The 17768-nt window shown below is 37.2% G+C and overlaps 2 protein-coding genes across 4 annotated transcripts in view; both read right to left on the minus strand.

Annotated features, from left to right (window-relative positions):
• LOC148073944 (zinc finger protein 536-like) overlaps positions 1 to 3967 on the minus strand; it is a 50544-nt gene extending 46577 nt beyond the window's left edge. For 2 of the 3 annotated variants that reach the window (XM_087798129.1, XM_087798131.1), the window contains exons 1-2: positions 3686 to 3967; positions 913 to 1055 (exon numbers count right to left, since the gene is read on the minus strand). The gene's annotated coding sequence lies outside the window, so the exon portion shown is untranslated. The remainder of the gene's footprint in view (positions 1 to 912; positions 1056 to 3685) is intronic. The other variant, XM_087798130.1, reaches the window with a different exon arrangement.
• Positions 3968 to 8644: 4677 nt separating this feature from the next.
• uri1 (URI1 prefoldin like chaperone) lies at positions 8645 to 15896 on the minus strand. Its single transcript, XM_087797563.1, has 11 exons — positions 15517 to 15896; positions 13592 to 13626; positions 12922 to 13000; positions 12714 to 12849; positions 10958 to 11043; positions 10827 to 10890; positions 10551 to 10761; positions 9686 to 9845; positions 9457 to 9605; positions 9151 to 9391; positions 8645 to 9084 (listed from the first exon to the last, which is right to left on the minus strand). The coding sequence occupies exons 1-11, from the start codon at positions 15586 to 15588 to the stop codon at positions 8896 to 8898; spliced, it is 1422 nt and encodes a 473-aa protein (XP_087653689.1). The 5' UTR covers positions 15589 to 15896; the 3' UTR covers positions 8645 to 8895.
• Between the last annotated feature and the right edge of the window lie 1872 nt (positions 15897 to 17768).

The raw sequence follows: 17768 nt of genomic DNA on the forward strand, positions 1-17768 counted from the left end.
TTATTAGCATATACAATTGTGAGGTAACATTAAGAACCCTGTTACTATATTTGTAAGATTCAGTCCAACCTCGGTAAATCCCTATTGAAATTAAAAATATATATATTATTCTTATTATAAAATTGAGGTTGGTTTTACAACAAAACCAAAATAGCTTAAACTAAATATATGTAAATGTAGTAAATTTTGTCCTTCAGCGGGCGGTATCTTGAATGGAAAATGTATATAAATAGGGAAGTATGTTTGAGATATAAACATTAAAAATATTCTTGTCTTCCATAATTGCAAATGTGCCAAAGATGTATTTATTTGATTTTTATATTTTATTTATGTATTTATTTTTGAAGCAGATTTTTGTCAACCACGTTGAACCAAGAAAACCCCGGAACATTCTATACATATTTAGTTTGTTTTATTATGCTGTATTAATCTTCCACCTCCTGGTTTTATTGTATTGTGTTATATTATTGTATGGTTTCATTTTAATGTGAAGCGACCTTTAGTTTCTTGAATAACATTTATTGTTATTACTTTTGTTTGTTTCTGACAGACAGATGCTAACGAAACTAATGAAAGAAAGCTAACTGTGCCATCAAGTAAATCACCCTGTATTGAAGGATGTCAGAGGTTTTTATATCATGTTCCGAATCTGTCTGCTTTTATTTTCCTGTATCTACTTCCTGTTGTGTTTTTTTTTTTTTAATTTAGACTGAGATGGTCATAGCTGATCTCAATCAGAGAAAATCATGTCTGTCATTCTCCAGATCTGTGCAGGTTAGCTAACCAACAGGTAAACATTAGCTTGACCTACTTTTAATGTCCACTACTAAAGAAACGGGAGGATCTCGATGGAGTCATTTCTCGTTATTCGAAGCAAAGTTTCTGCTCCTCGGACTAAAGGAAGGTCCTTACCAGACAAGGACCCATCGTCCACTTGTGTTCCAGGTGAACCACTTTCAGGTGTCGGAATCGGATTCTTCGTGAAAACTGGTGAGATGTTGCTGGTTTCCTCTTGCTTGCGTCAGACTCAAAAATCTGGCACGCTGAGTAGTTTCCTGTGGCCAAAAGTTCAACATAGTCTCAAAATCAAATTAGATTCATGTTGATATGGTGACCTAAATATGCCAGTGTTTAAGATAAGATAAGGAGATAATGGAGGTCGACAATAAGAATAAATGTGATGTTGAAGGGAAGGAATTTGTTTGTTGATATTGATCAAATTACCAGATGATTGACATAAACTACGCATAACATTTTTTTTATGTCAACTCTTTGATCGGTGCACTTATCTTAGGTTCTTTACACTTTTTGAGCTGAGCTAAAAGACTTGTAAAATGATGTTGAAGAAAAGGAATTGAATTAAAACTTGTTCGGTCAATCGGATAAAGAACATAATTGGGCTAAATTTAACATCAAATAGTAAAAAGACTTAAAGGTTACAACAGACTCGTACTTGATACACATTTTGTTTGGCCCTCAACTTGGACTGCTAAACTTTTTTTGGCCCCTTGTGTAATTTAGTTTGACGCCTATTTTCTACAATGTAACAGCCTGTTTTCGGTCCACCCTTGACCTTGGAAATCCTTTTGAGGCAAAAGAAAGACAACAATAAGCAACAATTCTGTTCTATTCATTTTAACTGAAAGATGTTTTTATTTTGAAAAAAAAAGAAAAAAAGACCAGCTTTTCTTTTGAGCTACCATTAGCCTGTGACTCTTGAAGCACTAACACACTGTTTTCAGTCAAGTTTGCTCAAAAGGGAAAATGAGTCATGTAAAAAAATGCTTAAAAACAAACTCGCTCACACGGTGGTACTTAAAGTCTCTGAAAGCAGGGAGACTAAAAAATATAGTACAGCATCGTCGGCATACAATCGTATATACGTGAATGCAATTACACTAAAGTTATCTTTAAGGGACCTCATTTCATTTAAAAAACGCTAAAAACACAAACACGTTGCTACAAAGTCTCTAAAAGTACAGAACACCATCGTCGGCATACAATCGAATATACCGAATATGCGAATAAACAAACATTTCATTTCAGAGCTTCTGCTGATTCTTTGTTATGGTGAGTATTTTTCATGCACCAAATTCTGTTTTTATTACTATTTTTGGTCCACGGAACAAAAGATTATTGGCGACCCCTGCGCTACATGTTGACAAAGTTGAGGATTTATGTGCATCGGGTGTTTTTTAAATTAAAACTTCACCATGGCTATAAATACAATAATCACAGATTCAAGAAAGTACCTGCAAATAGGTGTGGCCAATAGTTATGTGTGGTAACATGGAGGCACCACCTGCTGCACTAAAGAACCCCACATGTACAAATGTATCTATCAGACGACGTGCTCAACTCCTGCACCTTTGAAAGTTCTTTGGACCCCAGCATCAGGGGCATCAGGGGCGGCAGCGGTGCTAGTAAATGATGTGTAGATTCAAAGCTGAATATTTCATGTTGATTGATCGCACTGACTGCCACCCACCTGCTCCTCCTCCTGTCCCACCGGAGCTGGCATGAGGAGAATTCAGTAATTGAGAGGAGCAGAGCATGGTCTCTCTTTGCTCACATATGACAGATGGGGCATCATCGCTTCAAAGGAGAGCATTTGGAAACAGGAGGGGAGAGGCGAGGAGGCGAGGAGGGGCGGCAGAGGGTGCCGAGCGGCTTTTTTGACAGGAGACGTGCCACTCTCTTCAGGTGACAGCACGGAAATAAGGGGGTTTGACACCGAACTGTACTTGAAGCCGCACGATTTGAGCAGACAACCTCATCATTTGGAACAAAATACTCAAAAATATACATATTTAACACCTTTTTTCTTTTTTTTTTAAAGAGCTTAAAATGCATGCTCTTTTATATTATGGTTTTGAGTTGCTCTCATGAATATTCACCAAAATAAAACTTGGAGTTAGTGATATTGTATATATAAAGTTGTTATATTTACATGAAATAATGTGTTTTTTTGAAGCCATTTGATCGCATACATATTAATCCATGCTTGTGTGAATAAAACACATAAATAAGTATGTGCTGTGAAACTAAAAAAACAAAATCCATCACTAACAGTCGTTTCAAAATCCTTTTTACAACAAAAAAAATGTTCAGAATAAACTTTAAAAAAAAATCCAATTAACCTTTCAACATGTGTTTCCTTTTGGCCTTTAGAAATGATTTCACATCAGACTACATCTCTTCTCTGAGCTCCAACATTGTGGCTTTTTTTTACTAAATCGCTGTGGTGCACCATGAACATACCAAACTCTCGATGAATAAAAATATATTTAAAATGCTTGTTGGAACTTCTAAGTCCTAATGAAATGAATATATAGTCAATAAAAGTCTGACTTTTTGCTTTGGGTGACGTATTATAAAGATGACTCACGTTCGTATGGCTTCACTTTCATTCGCTATATTATTTTTTGTCTTCGAAAATGAGTGAAAATAACATGGGAAACGATAATAATAAATGCTGTAAATTAAATGTACATCCATCGAGTTGCGATTTAAACGCCACAAACGCAACAAAACGTGGCTTTATTCGGTCAGATTTACGCGCGGTGTGGCGCGACAGGAACGAATGTTCTCCACGACAGTCGGAAGCAGCTGTCAACCGTGTCAGTCCTGCTCAACACTTGCTAAACTTCCCGGGGAAAAAAAAAAAGAATCAAGAATCGCTTACCTGTTCGTCGAGGAGTTGAGAGGACGCGAGATGAAGAGGATGAAGGTGATGAAGATTCTCACCAGCAACAATTCTTCTTCCTCTGCCTCTGAACTCAAGCCGCCGCCGTTTCCTTTCGTCAGTGTGTAGTATTTCCAGATGAAGACAGAGCTCATGACATCTTACCCTCGCTCATAAAAAAAGAAAAAAAAAAAAAAACTAGTTCGTGTCCTGAAGCAGAATGTCTCTCTCTTCTGGCCGCTCGAGGAACAGGCGGTGCTCCGCGCGTAAAGTGCGCAGCCGTGCGTCTCTGCACAACAAGTCGACGTGTTTGCTCCTCTGGGGTCACATCCCAGTAAGTGTTGCTTCCTAGGAAGGTTCTACTCGAAACTTTTTTATTGAAATCCTGACATTCAAATGCATTCATTTTAATGTTGATCTAATATTTTTATAATTTTATATTCATACTGTATTGTTGTGACCCATGAGTTATGTTTCATTGAGCAGAATTACATTTTACTCTTCCATTGTAGACAAGTTTAACAATTGATTCCAAAACGTCCAAAGTCTTGGAAAAGGATGATTGAAGATTTATAAAATTAGTTTTTTTATTGTCAAATTATAAAAAAGGGTTACATGGTGGTTTTCAGTTAATAATCGTCTTCTGTGCAAATTCAAATTCAATTTTTTTTTTTTTAATAATTATTAGCTCTAGTATGTGTTGCGCATGAATAATTTCAAATTGTGTAGAAACTTGATTGAGACCTTGGCTCCTGCAAGGATTTGAGTGATGTCATCAAGGAGCGGAGTGGATGATGTTATTCTATGTTAATCTTTGTATCCTTTTCTTTGCGTTATTTACTTTGATCTGTGTTCTTTATATTTGCAATTAGTTATCTCTTTGCACTTTGTTCTTTTGTTTGCACATTTTTCTTGTTGTTATGAAACGTCTGTCGAGTTCACAGCAACAATAGAAGGTACAGAGATCTTCAGTGGGATTAATACAGTTTATCTAACTATCTGTGATGTCACTGGTAGTACATTAATTGTGGGATGAATATATATCATGATTTTGATCAAATCAATTATCCTTTTCTAGGTTTTTTAAAAACACTGTTAATTAAGTTACTTTTTTAGAATATGTTTAAAGTTAAATATACAAACATTATTTTTTCCACCAAACTGACATGGATAGATAAAAAAGAAAAACTTTATTGATCCCTCTGAAGGTCTCCTTCGGGAAATTGTTTTAACAATCTGCTAGATTTATTCCAAACATTTAACATTCTTCCTGTATGATTTAAGGTATATTATCTATTGAGAGATTTACAAAAAATGTTTAATTTTCAAAATATAAAAAATGTCTTTTTGTGGTAGATTCCATTTTAAATTACAATAAATACTGAAATAAAAATGATAAGGTAAACAATTTTCTGATCCAATATGTGTTATACATTTCGAATCGTGTAGAACCTCCCTGATTGAGACCTTTAAATTAGAATATGTTAAAAAACAAATTAACAAATCAATTCTTTTTTTTCAACCTTTTTCGAAACACTTTTACTTCATAATTTCCGTTTTCCCCTACACTGACAAGACATTCTCCTGTTAGAGTGGAGATTTTATAATTTTCCCTTTGTTTCACCCTGTAAAGAAAGCGATCAGATTCAATACTTTCCGAATTATTGTTATATTTCTCACCGTCTTCCAACTAAGTCAAGATACAGCAGAAGTCGATAGAGTTCCTGGAGATTCTCCAGGCCGAGGAGTGAAGAGCATGTGATCAATATTCCACCTCCCTGCTACAAAAATACATGTATTATTACAACTAAAATAAACCAGAAGACTTTAAGTCTTTCTTGTGAAAGGTTTGCTGCCACAGTGCCATCAGGGAATTCAAAAGTTATAAGGTTTCTGTACTAGAAAGCCCATTCTGTCCGTCCATTATAAACCTCACAACCTGCCTCAAAAATGAACCTCACCAAGTTGTATTATTCCCCCATGATCATCACTTGGTCTTCGACAATTTGGAACATCATGTCCTACCAAAACAAACACTCTGAGCAATATCTTTTTTAGATGTAGGATTAGTACTGTACTGTACATTTGAAGTGCAGTTTATGTCCGTGAAGGATCTCATTCATCCGGGTCATGGTGATCCAAGTGGTTCGAAAGCGGGTCCACTGGTAGAAAGACGTTTCACCTCATCATCCTAGAAGTTCCTTCAGTACCAAATAAAGGGCAAATTATTAATTTCCATTATTCAAAAAAGCTCAATTGAGGCCAAATTTTTAGATATTGCCTTAATATGCACAATGTCATTCATACTGTTTGCATCCCACAAGGGTTCTATCATTCCAGCTGGTCCTTTAGAGCAGGGGTCCCCAATCTTTTTTTTGCACCGCAGACCGGTTTAATGTCGGCATTGTTTTCACAGACCGACATACAGATAAAAGCGCCTAAGATAAAATGGCACGCCCTGTAAAAAATAAATGTTAAGTGAATAAAAGTAGAACCTAAGCGTCTAGGTCTCTTTCTCATTACCTGCAAAAAAAATTGTCCAATATCCAAACTTTAATTTTAAACTTGAAAAAGCAGCACCACTTTCCAATATGACTTTTCAGAAAATCCTGTCCTCTATTTCAAACAGAAATTTAATAATTAATTTTCTCTCTTTGTGAGGCCTGGTATCAAATAACGGGTACGGTTCCTTGGCTCAGTGGACCACTGCTTTAGTAAACAATTAAAGTTTTTAAGTTGGTTGTAATCTAGACACAGCAGGGTTTTCCATACCATTGAAAACATACATCTGGCAATGGTACCATTAAAACACTGTTGATGGATTTCTATCCAAAAAGAAATGGCTTTTTATCTTTCATCAGAAGGTTCTTCAGACATCTGATTCCTCTTGTGAAAAGATGATGGTCTGGATGGTGAAACGTTGAGAAACATACCTCAGTCAATAGTAGTTGAAAGTCTCCATGTTCTTTTTAAAGGTGCGACCATCTATTTTTGTAACTTTTATTTCACGAAAAACGCAGCTTAAGGAACGAGATGAAGCTCAAGTTAAGGTCACAGATACAGTAAATAAACATCTATTGTTGGTGGAATATCGGAAAAGGAGGTGTTGAGATATCAAAGCAAGAGGATCAAGGGTTTGATTCCAGATTGATCCAACTCTTAACTCTTGTTGGGTTTTCCTCCCTGGGCTTCACTTTTCTTCTAGGAGGTAAATGACAACTCTAATTTGTCCACAGATGAACCCAGTATCTGTTGTTAGAAATGTGATTTGAGAACACGCAACACATAAATCAGCCTCTAACAACCTTTTACTCTTTAATCTGCTGATGTTTTTACTAAAAACTTTAATTCTCAGATTTCAAAACACGCAGATATACTTCTCTTTAATCTACCGCCTGACGTTCGCCGCCGAGTGAAACCTCTTTCCACTCCTCCTCTCTGGCCCAAACACCTGTCCGGACAACAATACCTGCTGGAATTCCTCATCACCCATTTTACGAAATCCCACTAATCCTCCCAAAAGTCGATCTTGCGAGGCCATTACATAGTTAGCGCTCGAGATTTTCTTTGAAACACTTTCCACGTCTACCTTCACAGCTTAACCTACGTAAGTCCATTGATCTGTGTCTCAGCAACACAACGCCAGCATGTTAAGCGTTCCCTAATCTGTCTCATGCTACCTGGATTTTCATATTGGAGAAAATAATCCTGATGAGGGGGGTTGGGGGGTGGGGGTCCCCTCACGATACGTTTCAAAGCCTCTTATCAAAAACCCACACTTCTACTGTTAAAGGAAAAACATGCAGTGATAGCCTTTGAGCTTAGAAGCTCATGTGCAAGTTAAAGCGTAAAGAGTTTAAGGACTGGTTGTGTAACCACTGGAGACAAAGAGTTTAATCTTTTATTGGCTAACTTTTATTAATCTGTCAATCATCTTGTTGTAATTCTCCAATATTATCAATAGTTAAATTCAGATAAACTAGGCAGCAGGTTGTTCCTGAACTCGCCGGACTAAACACACAAACAAGAAGCTACATGAGAAATTGCTAAAGCCATGTCACGAAGGAGTGATGGATTCTTCAAAAGAATCCTGCATCCAGATGGTAATCTCTACACTAGCCATATGTACGCGCATGTTTACTGTTCCTCAGTTCATTCAATTGAGTTATTTTTCCTAACAAACATGTTCTCTTTGCACATTTACTCACTGTCTATGGAGACCATCATGTATCTGATAACCAATCAGGTTTTTGACTTTTGAAATTCAGCTCGTCTCGTTCAACAATAACCTGCCAAGGAAAGACAAAAGTGTCACATCTTTAACCTTCTGAGACACGGTACCTATTCATGACCAAACTTAACTTCATCTAGAAAAAGGTCTTTCAGTCCAAAAACCAAATAGAACTCGTATAACAAGTTCAAAAAGTCAGTAAAGTTCAAATATTTTCTATACTATTATTCTATATTAAATTCTGAACAGTAAAACTCTGATTATAACCCTGATATTTACTTCAAAACTTCGTCTGAGTGACACATGTCCACCAAAAGTGTTGTTATGAAGAATTTAAACTTTATTGAAGTTATCATGAGTTAAAAAGGGAACCGACACAACCAAAGCCTTTATCTCGTTTTCTTTCCAATGACGAAACTTTTTAATGGCATTGCAGTTACACTATTGTGACCAGTGGGGTCGCCATAAACAACATGTTAAAACATGCATAGTGTTGCTTTAGTGCAGAGTTTGATCTCATTTGAGAGTCTGAAGATCAGGAAGGATCTGAGGATTTAAAAACACATTTCTAACAACACAATTACCGTTATACATTGCAACAGTGAAGTTTTAATAAACGGAGCTGGATTGCTTTTAAGAAGTCCAATATGTTTCTAACTTTTTTTTAGTTTTAACTTTAGAGTTTGATACCTAGTTATAAATGTTTGACAGGAAAAACACGGCAAAAATTAGATATTTACTCAAAAATGTTTTATTTGATCAGCTCAGATTGATCTCAGTTGTCGATGAATCCCTCAAAAGGAAACATTGTTAAGCAGCTAAGAATCAAACGAACATCAAGTCAGAGCATGATTCTGCTGAAGGAGCAACTAACATGAACTAAAGGAGCTCTTTATTAAACGGCAGAGACTGATGAAAGGAAAGTGTTTAGAGAAAAATGGAATCTGTCCAGAATGAGTTGGTTTGAGTTGTGAAAATGTCACTTTTGCTGTAACCTGGCAGCTTTGAACTTTGACACGCGCTTCACCGGCTGCTGAGGCGGCGCGAAGTCGGACCCGGGCTCTTCCTGGTTCCTCTCCAGGATGGTGGGCAGAGCCGGCGGGGAAATGGTCAGGTAGGGGACCGTGGTGGGCATCGGCTCCTTTTCCACGACGGTGCCGGAGAACGCCTGAGAGGAAGAGGAGGAAGGAAAGTCAGGAAGAACGTGAGGAAATGACAACAACAAGTTCTCTACCTCGAATCTGGAGGCGGGAAGCGAAGGGATGGCCGTGGGACTGTCCTCCTCCGTGACGCCGTCGCTGGTGTCGCTGTGCGTCGCCTCGTCGTGGCTGTAGCTTCGGACCGCCATCCTGCGCTCCTCGAAGTCGGCGGCGCTGCTCTCGCTGGTGTCGCTGCACACGCTGTTCTCCCGACTGCGGGACTTGAGGATGGACTTCCTCGGTACCAGCTCTCCGTCTTTCACGTCCACAAACAACCTGAGAGGGAATGAAACGTTCAGAACATCCTGGAGGTGAGTGCCGCCTCTTCTTCTTCTTCTCACCTGTACAGGTCGGCGGGCGTGGTGATTCTGTGGTGCTCGTGGTGAGCGTGTCCGTTACTCTGCCCGTTCTTCTTCTTCTTCGAATGTTCCTTCTGTTCTTTCCTCTCACTGAACTTGAGCATCGTGTTTTTCCCAGTGTTGATCCTCACCTGCACGGAAAGACCATAAGTGACCCGGATATTCTAAAAAAAATCTAAAATAAAAGTGACGAGTCTTGTTCAACGCGGACCTTCTTGGGCTCGACTGTGTGAGAGAAGTAGATGGTCGGTTCTTCATCCTGGTCTTCCTCCTTGATGTCGGCGTCATGTGACGCTTCACCGGGAGACGCCGAAGCTTCTCTGTCCTTCTCTTCCTCGGAGGACGATGATGCGTAGTCGGCGTTAGTTTGTCTGTTTTCAGGCAAATGTGAGCAAATTATAATCAAGGGTGTGTATTGGAAAAAATCTGACGATACCTTTGACCATACGATACGTCATGATACTGTAGGAACAACAATATATTTATAGTATCATCCGAGTACTTGACGAATTTAAGAAGTTGTAACTTCTTTTATTTATCTGAAACCAAACGATGCCCAAACATCAGCTTTAAAAGCTGGAGTCGACTGCATCCTCTCATCCTCAGTTAACGACCTTGGTCTCACAGGGTTTCACCGTTCATTAGGAATCGTGCGGAATATCTGCTGCCATCTAGCGGCTGGAAGTTTAATTGCAACACAAAAATGAACAAACGCTGTAAATATTTGCATGTTAATAGTAAATGAATAAATGGGTAAAGTGTGGTTGAATTTTGTTGTGGGGAAATAGATTTTATGATATTGAAGTATCTTTGAAAATAATGTAAAAAATAGTCAGCGGGGTCATAGGAGAAACAGGGTGTGGCCCTTTAGACATAAGGTCATCTGAAGACAAAACTGCTAGTTACTTATGCATCTCTAGTTCAGTTATAAACATTACAAAATATAACTTTTTGGAGCTCAACTTTTTTTTGATGTCCCCATTTGTTTGTGCTCGACCTGCCCTAAGAAAAATACTAAAATGTGGCCCCTGGAGAGATTTAATCGAGCAGGTTGATCCTCACAAACTTCCGTGTACCTGTTCTGTTCGTCTTCAAGCTCCTCCTGCTTCTCCAGCTCATCCAGTCGAGCCCAGAGCTCTTCTTCACTTATGACGCCGTTTCCTTTCCCGCCGCCGTCTTCACCATCCTCCTCCTCTTCCTCTTCTTCCTCTTCCTCCTCCTCCTCCAGGTCCAGCACAGCGTCAAGTTTGGGCTTCGAGTTCGGCTTGTGGGCGACTCTTTGCTTTCCTGAAACAAACAAAAAAAAAGGTAAAAATGATCCGTGATAATGTTTAAGAAGAGGTTTAAATTACCTTTATTGCCGACGATGTTGTCGTTTTTGAAGTCTTCTCTGATGTCCACATAGTTGCCTTTTGTCTAGAAACGGGAAACGTCGTATAAGCTTGTGATCATTTCTGACACTTCAAGAGGAAAAACTACACACATCTGTTTCCCAGTCCTTTGTCATCCCGACTCTGGCCTGGAAGTTCTTTTTCGTCTTAATCAAGCCGTCAACTTCTTTCTTCACGTCTGCGACGACAAAGAGGAAGTTTGATTAAAACTGCTGAATATCTTGAAGTAAAAAAAAAAAAAAAGAAAAGAAATGACAAAAGGGTTCATAATATCTTCTGCCCTGAACACCACTCCGGATCATTAAATCTTCACAACAATTAAGCCCTTTTACTAATAGCAGCGGAGAGCCCTTGTTGCCATGGCGATGGGGAGCCCCTCCAGTCAGTGCATCAACGGCGAAGTGAGGAAAGGTCAAACACAGACGGCCTGACAACTCCGCCGCTGTCTGACACATTTCGGCTCGCCGTGTTTGTATTACAGCACTTAGCTCGGTAATGGCGGGGTGGGCAGGGTCAGTAGACTTGGGAGGGGGGGGCGGCGGCGTGCAGACGACTGCAGATGGGCTGTGGCAGCGCATTTATGCTTCACTAAACACTCTAATAATGTTCACTTCAGAGAGGGTTACGTGGGCCCGTTTGACTTGTCGGGAGATTTTTTTCCGACGAGGAACGAGCTACAAGAACGACGCAGACGCACACAAAGGTAGCTTGTTGGTGATCAAACATTTAAAAGGTTAAGGTGTGATTGAAAAGTGGTCGTTTAGCTTGAACATGTATGAATAAAACGCACGCCAGCATTAGAAAACACTGACATTTACAGAAGCGAGTTGTTAAAATGACGCGTTGGCGCCATCTGCAGACTAGGATTGGTAATGCATACAATACGCTTTACTTTCAGTTTTGCTTCTAAGGAAATGAATCTTAACTCCTGTTAAATACACGAAAAATCATATAAAAACATGAGAATAAATATCGAAGATTGAAATGACTAATGTTTCCTTGGATCAGGGGTTGGCTATGGAAACTTGTCAGGGCAGTAAAGCCAAAACTAGGAAGGGACTAAATAAAGAAATAATATGATTGAAGAACGTTTTGAAAATAAACGAAAAGACATTCTAAAGTAAGTTTTGGTCTTAATTTCATATAGACTTTAAATATAGAATTTTTTTTTTAGTTTCTAAAGAGAAAAAAAACGTTTGATATTTTGCTATTACTAATAAATAAAATAAAAATTTAAATATAAATTCTAGATAAAATTCATCATTTAACTTATTTTTTCTTTTTTTAAGCAAAACAAACTTTAATATTTATATTATATATTTTATAAACATTTCATGTTTTAAAAAATGACACATGCACTACGAAAAAAAATAATATATATATATATAAAAAGGAGTGGCCCCTGAGTTGCTCTCTCTGCTCAGGTCTGGCTTAGAATAATTTATAAATGATCATTATTAATGAAAATTGTTTTGTTGTACGAGACCATATACTTCCTAAAATGATGAATTATAATTGAACTTCAAAAACCAAAACTATTAAATTTATCAAACCAAACCTGAGGACATGGGGACAGAAGTGGAAATGCAATTTTGACAAAGAAGCTAAAAGCCGACTTAACAAATCCATGCTATTCATGTAAAGGAAAGTTTTTGAACAGTTAATGTTTGTTAAATAATTCAATATTTGTCAATGTTTTCAATAAGTGATTGCAGAAAAATAGGTAAAACGACAATATATTGAGCCAATGTTGTATACTAGTACATTACACTAGTACACTAGTACATTTTACCTAAAGAAAATAAAGATTTTACAAAAATCTGTGACATATAAAGATGACAAACTCACAATTCAACCTGTGATCGACAATTTTCTGAGCTTGTTTTGTGGAACACTGAGCGAACCAGTTGTCTCCGAGCAACACGGTGACCTCGTTGGTGTGAACCAGTTTGCCCGGCATGAAGGCGAGCGGACCGAACGGCACCTGTGGACGACAAGGAACGATAAGAAGGAGCGATAACGAAGAATAAAAAATGTCAATAACTTCTCAACCCACCATGATATCGTAGGACAGTTTATCAGGAAGAGTCCCGAGCCGGTCGTTGAGGGCGTCATAATCGCCCGAAACCTTCTTCCTGGAAAATCAAATATCTTTGTGAAAAACTGATTCAACACTTTGTTTTTTTAATAAGAAATTGTCGAAACCGCTTAAAAAAAAACCCTATTATTTAGATTTCATTAAATCTTAAGACACGCCATGATTTATGAGCTAATCTATTAACGATGGAGACAGACGTATGCGCCACGGTCGACATACATCATGCACGTGGTTCATTAATTTGATTAGAAGTGAGATGCTTGTGGCCATTTTTAATATGCGGAGAGCTTTTCATCTTTATTCACATGATTTTCAGCTCCGGCGCCGACAACTCAGTCACTTTGAGGTTTGAGAGGAGACCATATATGAGTTAATAAATTGGTAGTCACTATGTTTTACACTGAAAATCATTAAGATTAAAAACCTCCCAGGTACAAATATGTACTTATAATATATATAACCCTTGACTGAAAATTTTGTTTTCTATTCATAGTCAACAATGTAGCTGAAATCAAAGACTAACATGTACGTTTTCAGAGGCTGGAAATGTATTTGCACTTTCAGAACAACGTCTTCATGTCTATGGAATCATCTTAACCCTCGAAAATAAAAGTCAACTGCTGCTTACCAGTGTTCAATCCGACTATCGCAGTCCTCCACCACCTGTTTTTGGGACAAATGGGTTGCAGAATTATAAACGTACAATTAAAAAAAGCTTTTTTTTAAAGGGAAGATTATGTGAACAAACCATTTCAACACCCAACACTTTATTGAAACAGTCACGCAGGACAAACAAAAGAAGCAGGATTTGAAAACACAGCTGTCAAAATAAAAGCCAGGTGCTTGTGACGACTTGAATTGGCAAATGTTACCAGTTTGACTATGAATGTGTTAAAAAACATGTTGTTTTGAGAATTAGAGAACGCTGGAAACAACAATTCAAACTTTTTGAGGTCACATAGTTCCTTTTAAGAACTACCTACAAAGTGAAAGTAGGAAACTCGGCTTTTTCTTGACCTAAAACTCGTATAAAAGTAAAAAAAACATTTTTCTTCCAAACATGATCTCAATATTTAGTAAAATTATTAAGACGGGAAAGATTAAATGTTCCCAAAAAGAGGGAAGAAACACAGAAGTTAAGAAATGTATAGCTAATACAAAATAAACGGTCAAAAGATTTTCAACACATGTTACTCTGACCTCATTAGGGCCTTGTAAATACAGTCAAAGGGCTACATTTGGCCTCCAGGCCACACTTTAAACCAGGTCATGGATATTGTTTATCAGAATCAGAAACTCTTATTGCTAGTGTTGTAAACGTGTATGTATCGGAAAGAATCTGGCAATATGATGACTATCACGATACAGGGGAAACTATACGATATATATTGTGATACTGTGGTAACGAGGTTATATTTGTAGTATTGTCAAGTACTTGACTCTGGTGTTGCAGAATTTACAGACCACTTGAAGAAGTCGTAACTGTTTTGAAACCAAAATATGTCCAAACATCAGCATTTAAAGCTGCTGGAGTCTAATGTATCCTCTAGTCCTCAGTCGTCACGGGGCTCTAAGAGGATTCATTGTCCCTTTAGTGGCAGAGAACATCGAGAAAGCAGAAATCTTGTGGCAGGAATTTTAATTGCAACACAAAAGACCTTAATATTTATAATTAATAAATAGATTTTCAAAATAAAATATAATAATTTATTTTACACTTTTGAAATACAATCCATAAAAGAACTAAAATGAAAAAATATAATTTTAAAAGTGTACAGTTCTGTTAAATAGGAATATAGTATTGAGAAAAAATATTGCTAACAATTATAAACATGTTCTTTATCTTTAGATTTAGATTGTGTCATCTTGTACTTTATAGAAACTTTGTTCTTGTTATTATTTATATGAATTATCGTCTGTATTGCTGTGTCTAATTGGAAAAACAATTTCAATAAAGTTCTATCCATCTATATATTGATTTTAATTTTTATGTTTTCATCCATATATAATGAAAATGAAGAAAAAAAAAGCTATTTTATTTCAGTGGTATTACTATCAAAGTAGTCAGATAAAAGTGATACCAAACATACTATTGTTCCATTTTCAACGTAAATATTGACGTTGAAACAACTGAACTTGTTTACATCCGGGGTCTTCCTATTTGGACGGACACATGGGAAGAAGGGGGCGTGTCCAGCTCACATTACCTCATAAAGCTAACAGTTATTGTTTGAAAAACAACAACAACAACAATAAATTCAGGTCTTTTGTTTGTTTATTCTGCTCCTTTTTTTGAAGACTTAGAAGCAATATAACGTGAGAGGAAGTCGCGAGCCTCGGTGCTCGCTGCTAGTAGGAAGTGTTAAAAGCCAGGAGGAAGCTTCTAGAAGACTCTTCACGTCGTGACACGCTTTTATTTTTATTTAAAAAAAAGAAGAATAACGTTGTTGTTCGAGTAACAGATGGAAGAGAGAGTGTCTGCGGGTTCACCTCGTGGTCTAACGGTGCACGACAAACGCACTTTTTCTTTTTTCTTTTTCTGGGTCATTTTACCTTCTCGTGTTCCTCTCGAAGTCTGGCGATCCAGGCCATGCGATCCACCTCCGTGTTCCCTTCTCCAGCCATGGTGGCGAGCCCAGGTGTGAGGAGAAGGTCAGGGCTGGAAGTGAGTCCTGAACAAGTGTTTATGAAAGCAGCTTCTCCTCGTCCTCCTTTTAGTCATTAATGGGCCACTGAGAGTCGTCCACGATGTCCGAGGCGATAGCATTTCACACACACATGTCACCGCGTCCGCATGACTCCCAGAAAGATCCGAAAGGCTCGATAATCCAAATGTTGTTGTTTTTTTTCCTGTCCTTCTTCTTCTGCTTCTTCTTCTTCTTCTTCACTGTGGCTGCTGCGCCATGCACGAGCCGAGCGTCAAGTCACACGTGATGAGCGCGACACTTCCGGTTTTGACTCCTTCGCTACAACTGTTGTTTACGCTGATGAAAAAATATAAAAGCATGTTTCCCGATTTTATAAACATTTATTATTTGTAATCCATGTCTAATCTGATCATTCATCAAAATAAATTACATGGTTAATAATCCCTTATACCGGTTCTATTTCAACCCACAAATCATACCCCTCAAGCCCATTTTACATCAGTGATCTGATCCAGCCTTACACCCCAGCTCGGGCTCTGAGGTCTGTGGATCAGAATCTACTGATGGTTCCACGCACACGGTTCAGGAACCAGAGGAGAGAAATCCTTCCAGGCTGTTGCTCCTAAGCTTTGGAACGATCTTCCTCTCCCTGTGTTTGATGGATCTACTGACTCCTTCAAGAAACATCTTAAAACATTTTTATTTGTGCAGACTTTTCCATGATTTTCTGGAATTCCTGTTGTGTTATGAGTGTTATCTTGACCTTAAAATGATATACTTTATTGAATATTGTTTTGATTTTTTTAAGCGCTTTGTGACCCTGGTCTGGAAAAGCGCTATATAAATAAAGAAATACTTACTTACTTACTTATTTATGAAGGTCCCTTTTAGCAAAATACCTTAAAAACGTCACATTTAATATTTAAGAAAGTTGTTTTAAATTAATTTCATTTCATTATTAACCCAAGCTGCATGAAGGAGAGACTTCCAGCCTATTTAATGAAATAATGTAATGTTTCCCCTGACATATTTACGTCTTTTGGTGTATGCATGTTATTTGTTGTTGATATATGTATCATTGTTGTGTTTGTTTTATTTTTTTTTAATTAACTGTATTGGGTTTTTTATTATTGTTTTGATTTTGTTTACAGTATGTCTTAAGATAACGTGTGTATATGTAAGTAAGTAATTTGTATTTATATAGCGCTTTTCCAGACCAGTATGTTTATTTCATTTTATTTTACTGCAGTAACTACTTCAATTTTTTCCAATTTGGGAAGTTTTGTTTAGTAAATCTCATTTACAGGAATATAATAGTTTAATGCGAGTAAAGAAAAAATCGGAACGATTGTAGTGTTTGCCAACGAAAAATTCAATATTTACTAATTTTCCATTTAAATTATCGGATGGACTTTAACTGCCCCCATTCATTTGCAATAGTTTAATATTTTTACTTTTTTATAAATGTTATCTTTCTTCATATTTTTCGAAAATGATTAGTTAAGCTTTTATTCTGAAAACCCACAAACCAGTCTTCCGTTTAACAAGTGCAACTTCACAGTTAGTCTCTCTCCTCTGCCCCAGTGTTCGCTGGGTAAATGTGCTAACATTTGCACACGTATAAAAATTGTTTTTATTGTTTTCTTTTTAATCAAACGCAAAATAATAAATACAGAAAATGAACATTCATGACAAAAGAAAAGAAAAACATTTTTTTACTTATAATACATTTTCAATACAAGGGCTTTATATGCACATAATATATTTTTAAATTAAAGTTAAATTACATTTAAATTAAAAGTTAATTAAATTGAAATTGAAATTTCATTGCAAGTTTACTCTTCGTGTTTTGAGAGCTTTGAGGAAATACAGAAACTCATTATGAAATGCATTAAGATCTTGGATTCACCAGTTTGTATTTGAATGTAGAAGTTTACACATGTAAGTAATCCAATTCTCTGCAACTACTGCATCAAAGTGATGTACAAAAACACAGAATTTCCTCTTTCTTCTCTTTTTTTTACTCCTTGTGTAGAAACAGCAGGTTTGACCTCAAATCAAAAGCAAAAGTAAAACAATCGTTGGTCCCCGCCTCGCTTATTCAGACTCTTATTGGTCAACTATGTTAAGTTCAAGAAAAAATAATTATGGGCTTTA

This window comes from Callionymus lyra, chromosome 8, assembly GCF_982586985.1.
Source record: "Callionymus lyra chromosome 8, fCalLyr1.hap1.1, whole genome shotgun sequence".
Lineage (NCBI taxonomy): Eukaryota > Metazoa > Chordata > Actinopteri > Syngnathiformes > Callionymidae > Callionymus > Callionymus lyra.

Coding starts and splice junctions, on each gene's coding strand:
- uri1 (XM_087797563.1), bottom strand. CDS start 15,588: ATGGCTGGAGAAGGGAACACGGAGGTGGATCGCATGGCCTGGATCGCC. Junction 10,891..10,957: donor CAAAGGACTGGGAAACAGAT/GTGTGTAGTTTT, acceptor TCCCGTTTCTAG/ACAAAAGGCAACTATGTGGA. Junction 9,846..10,550: donor CTTGAAGACGAACAGAACAG/GTACACGGAAGT, acceptor GCCTGAAAACAG/ACAAACTAACGCCGACTACG.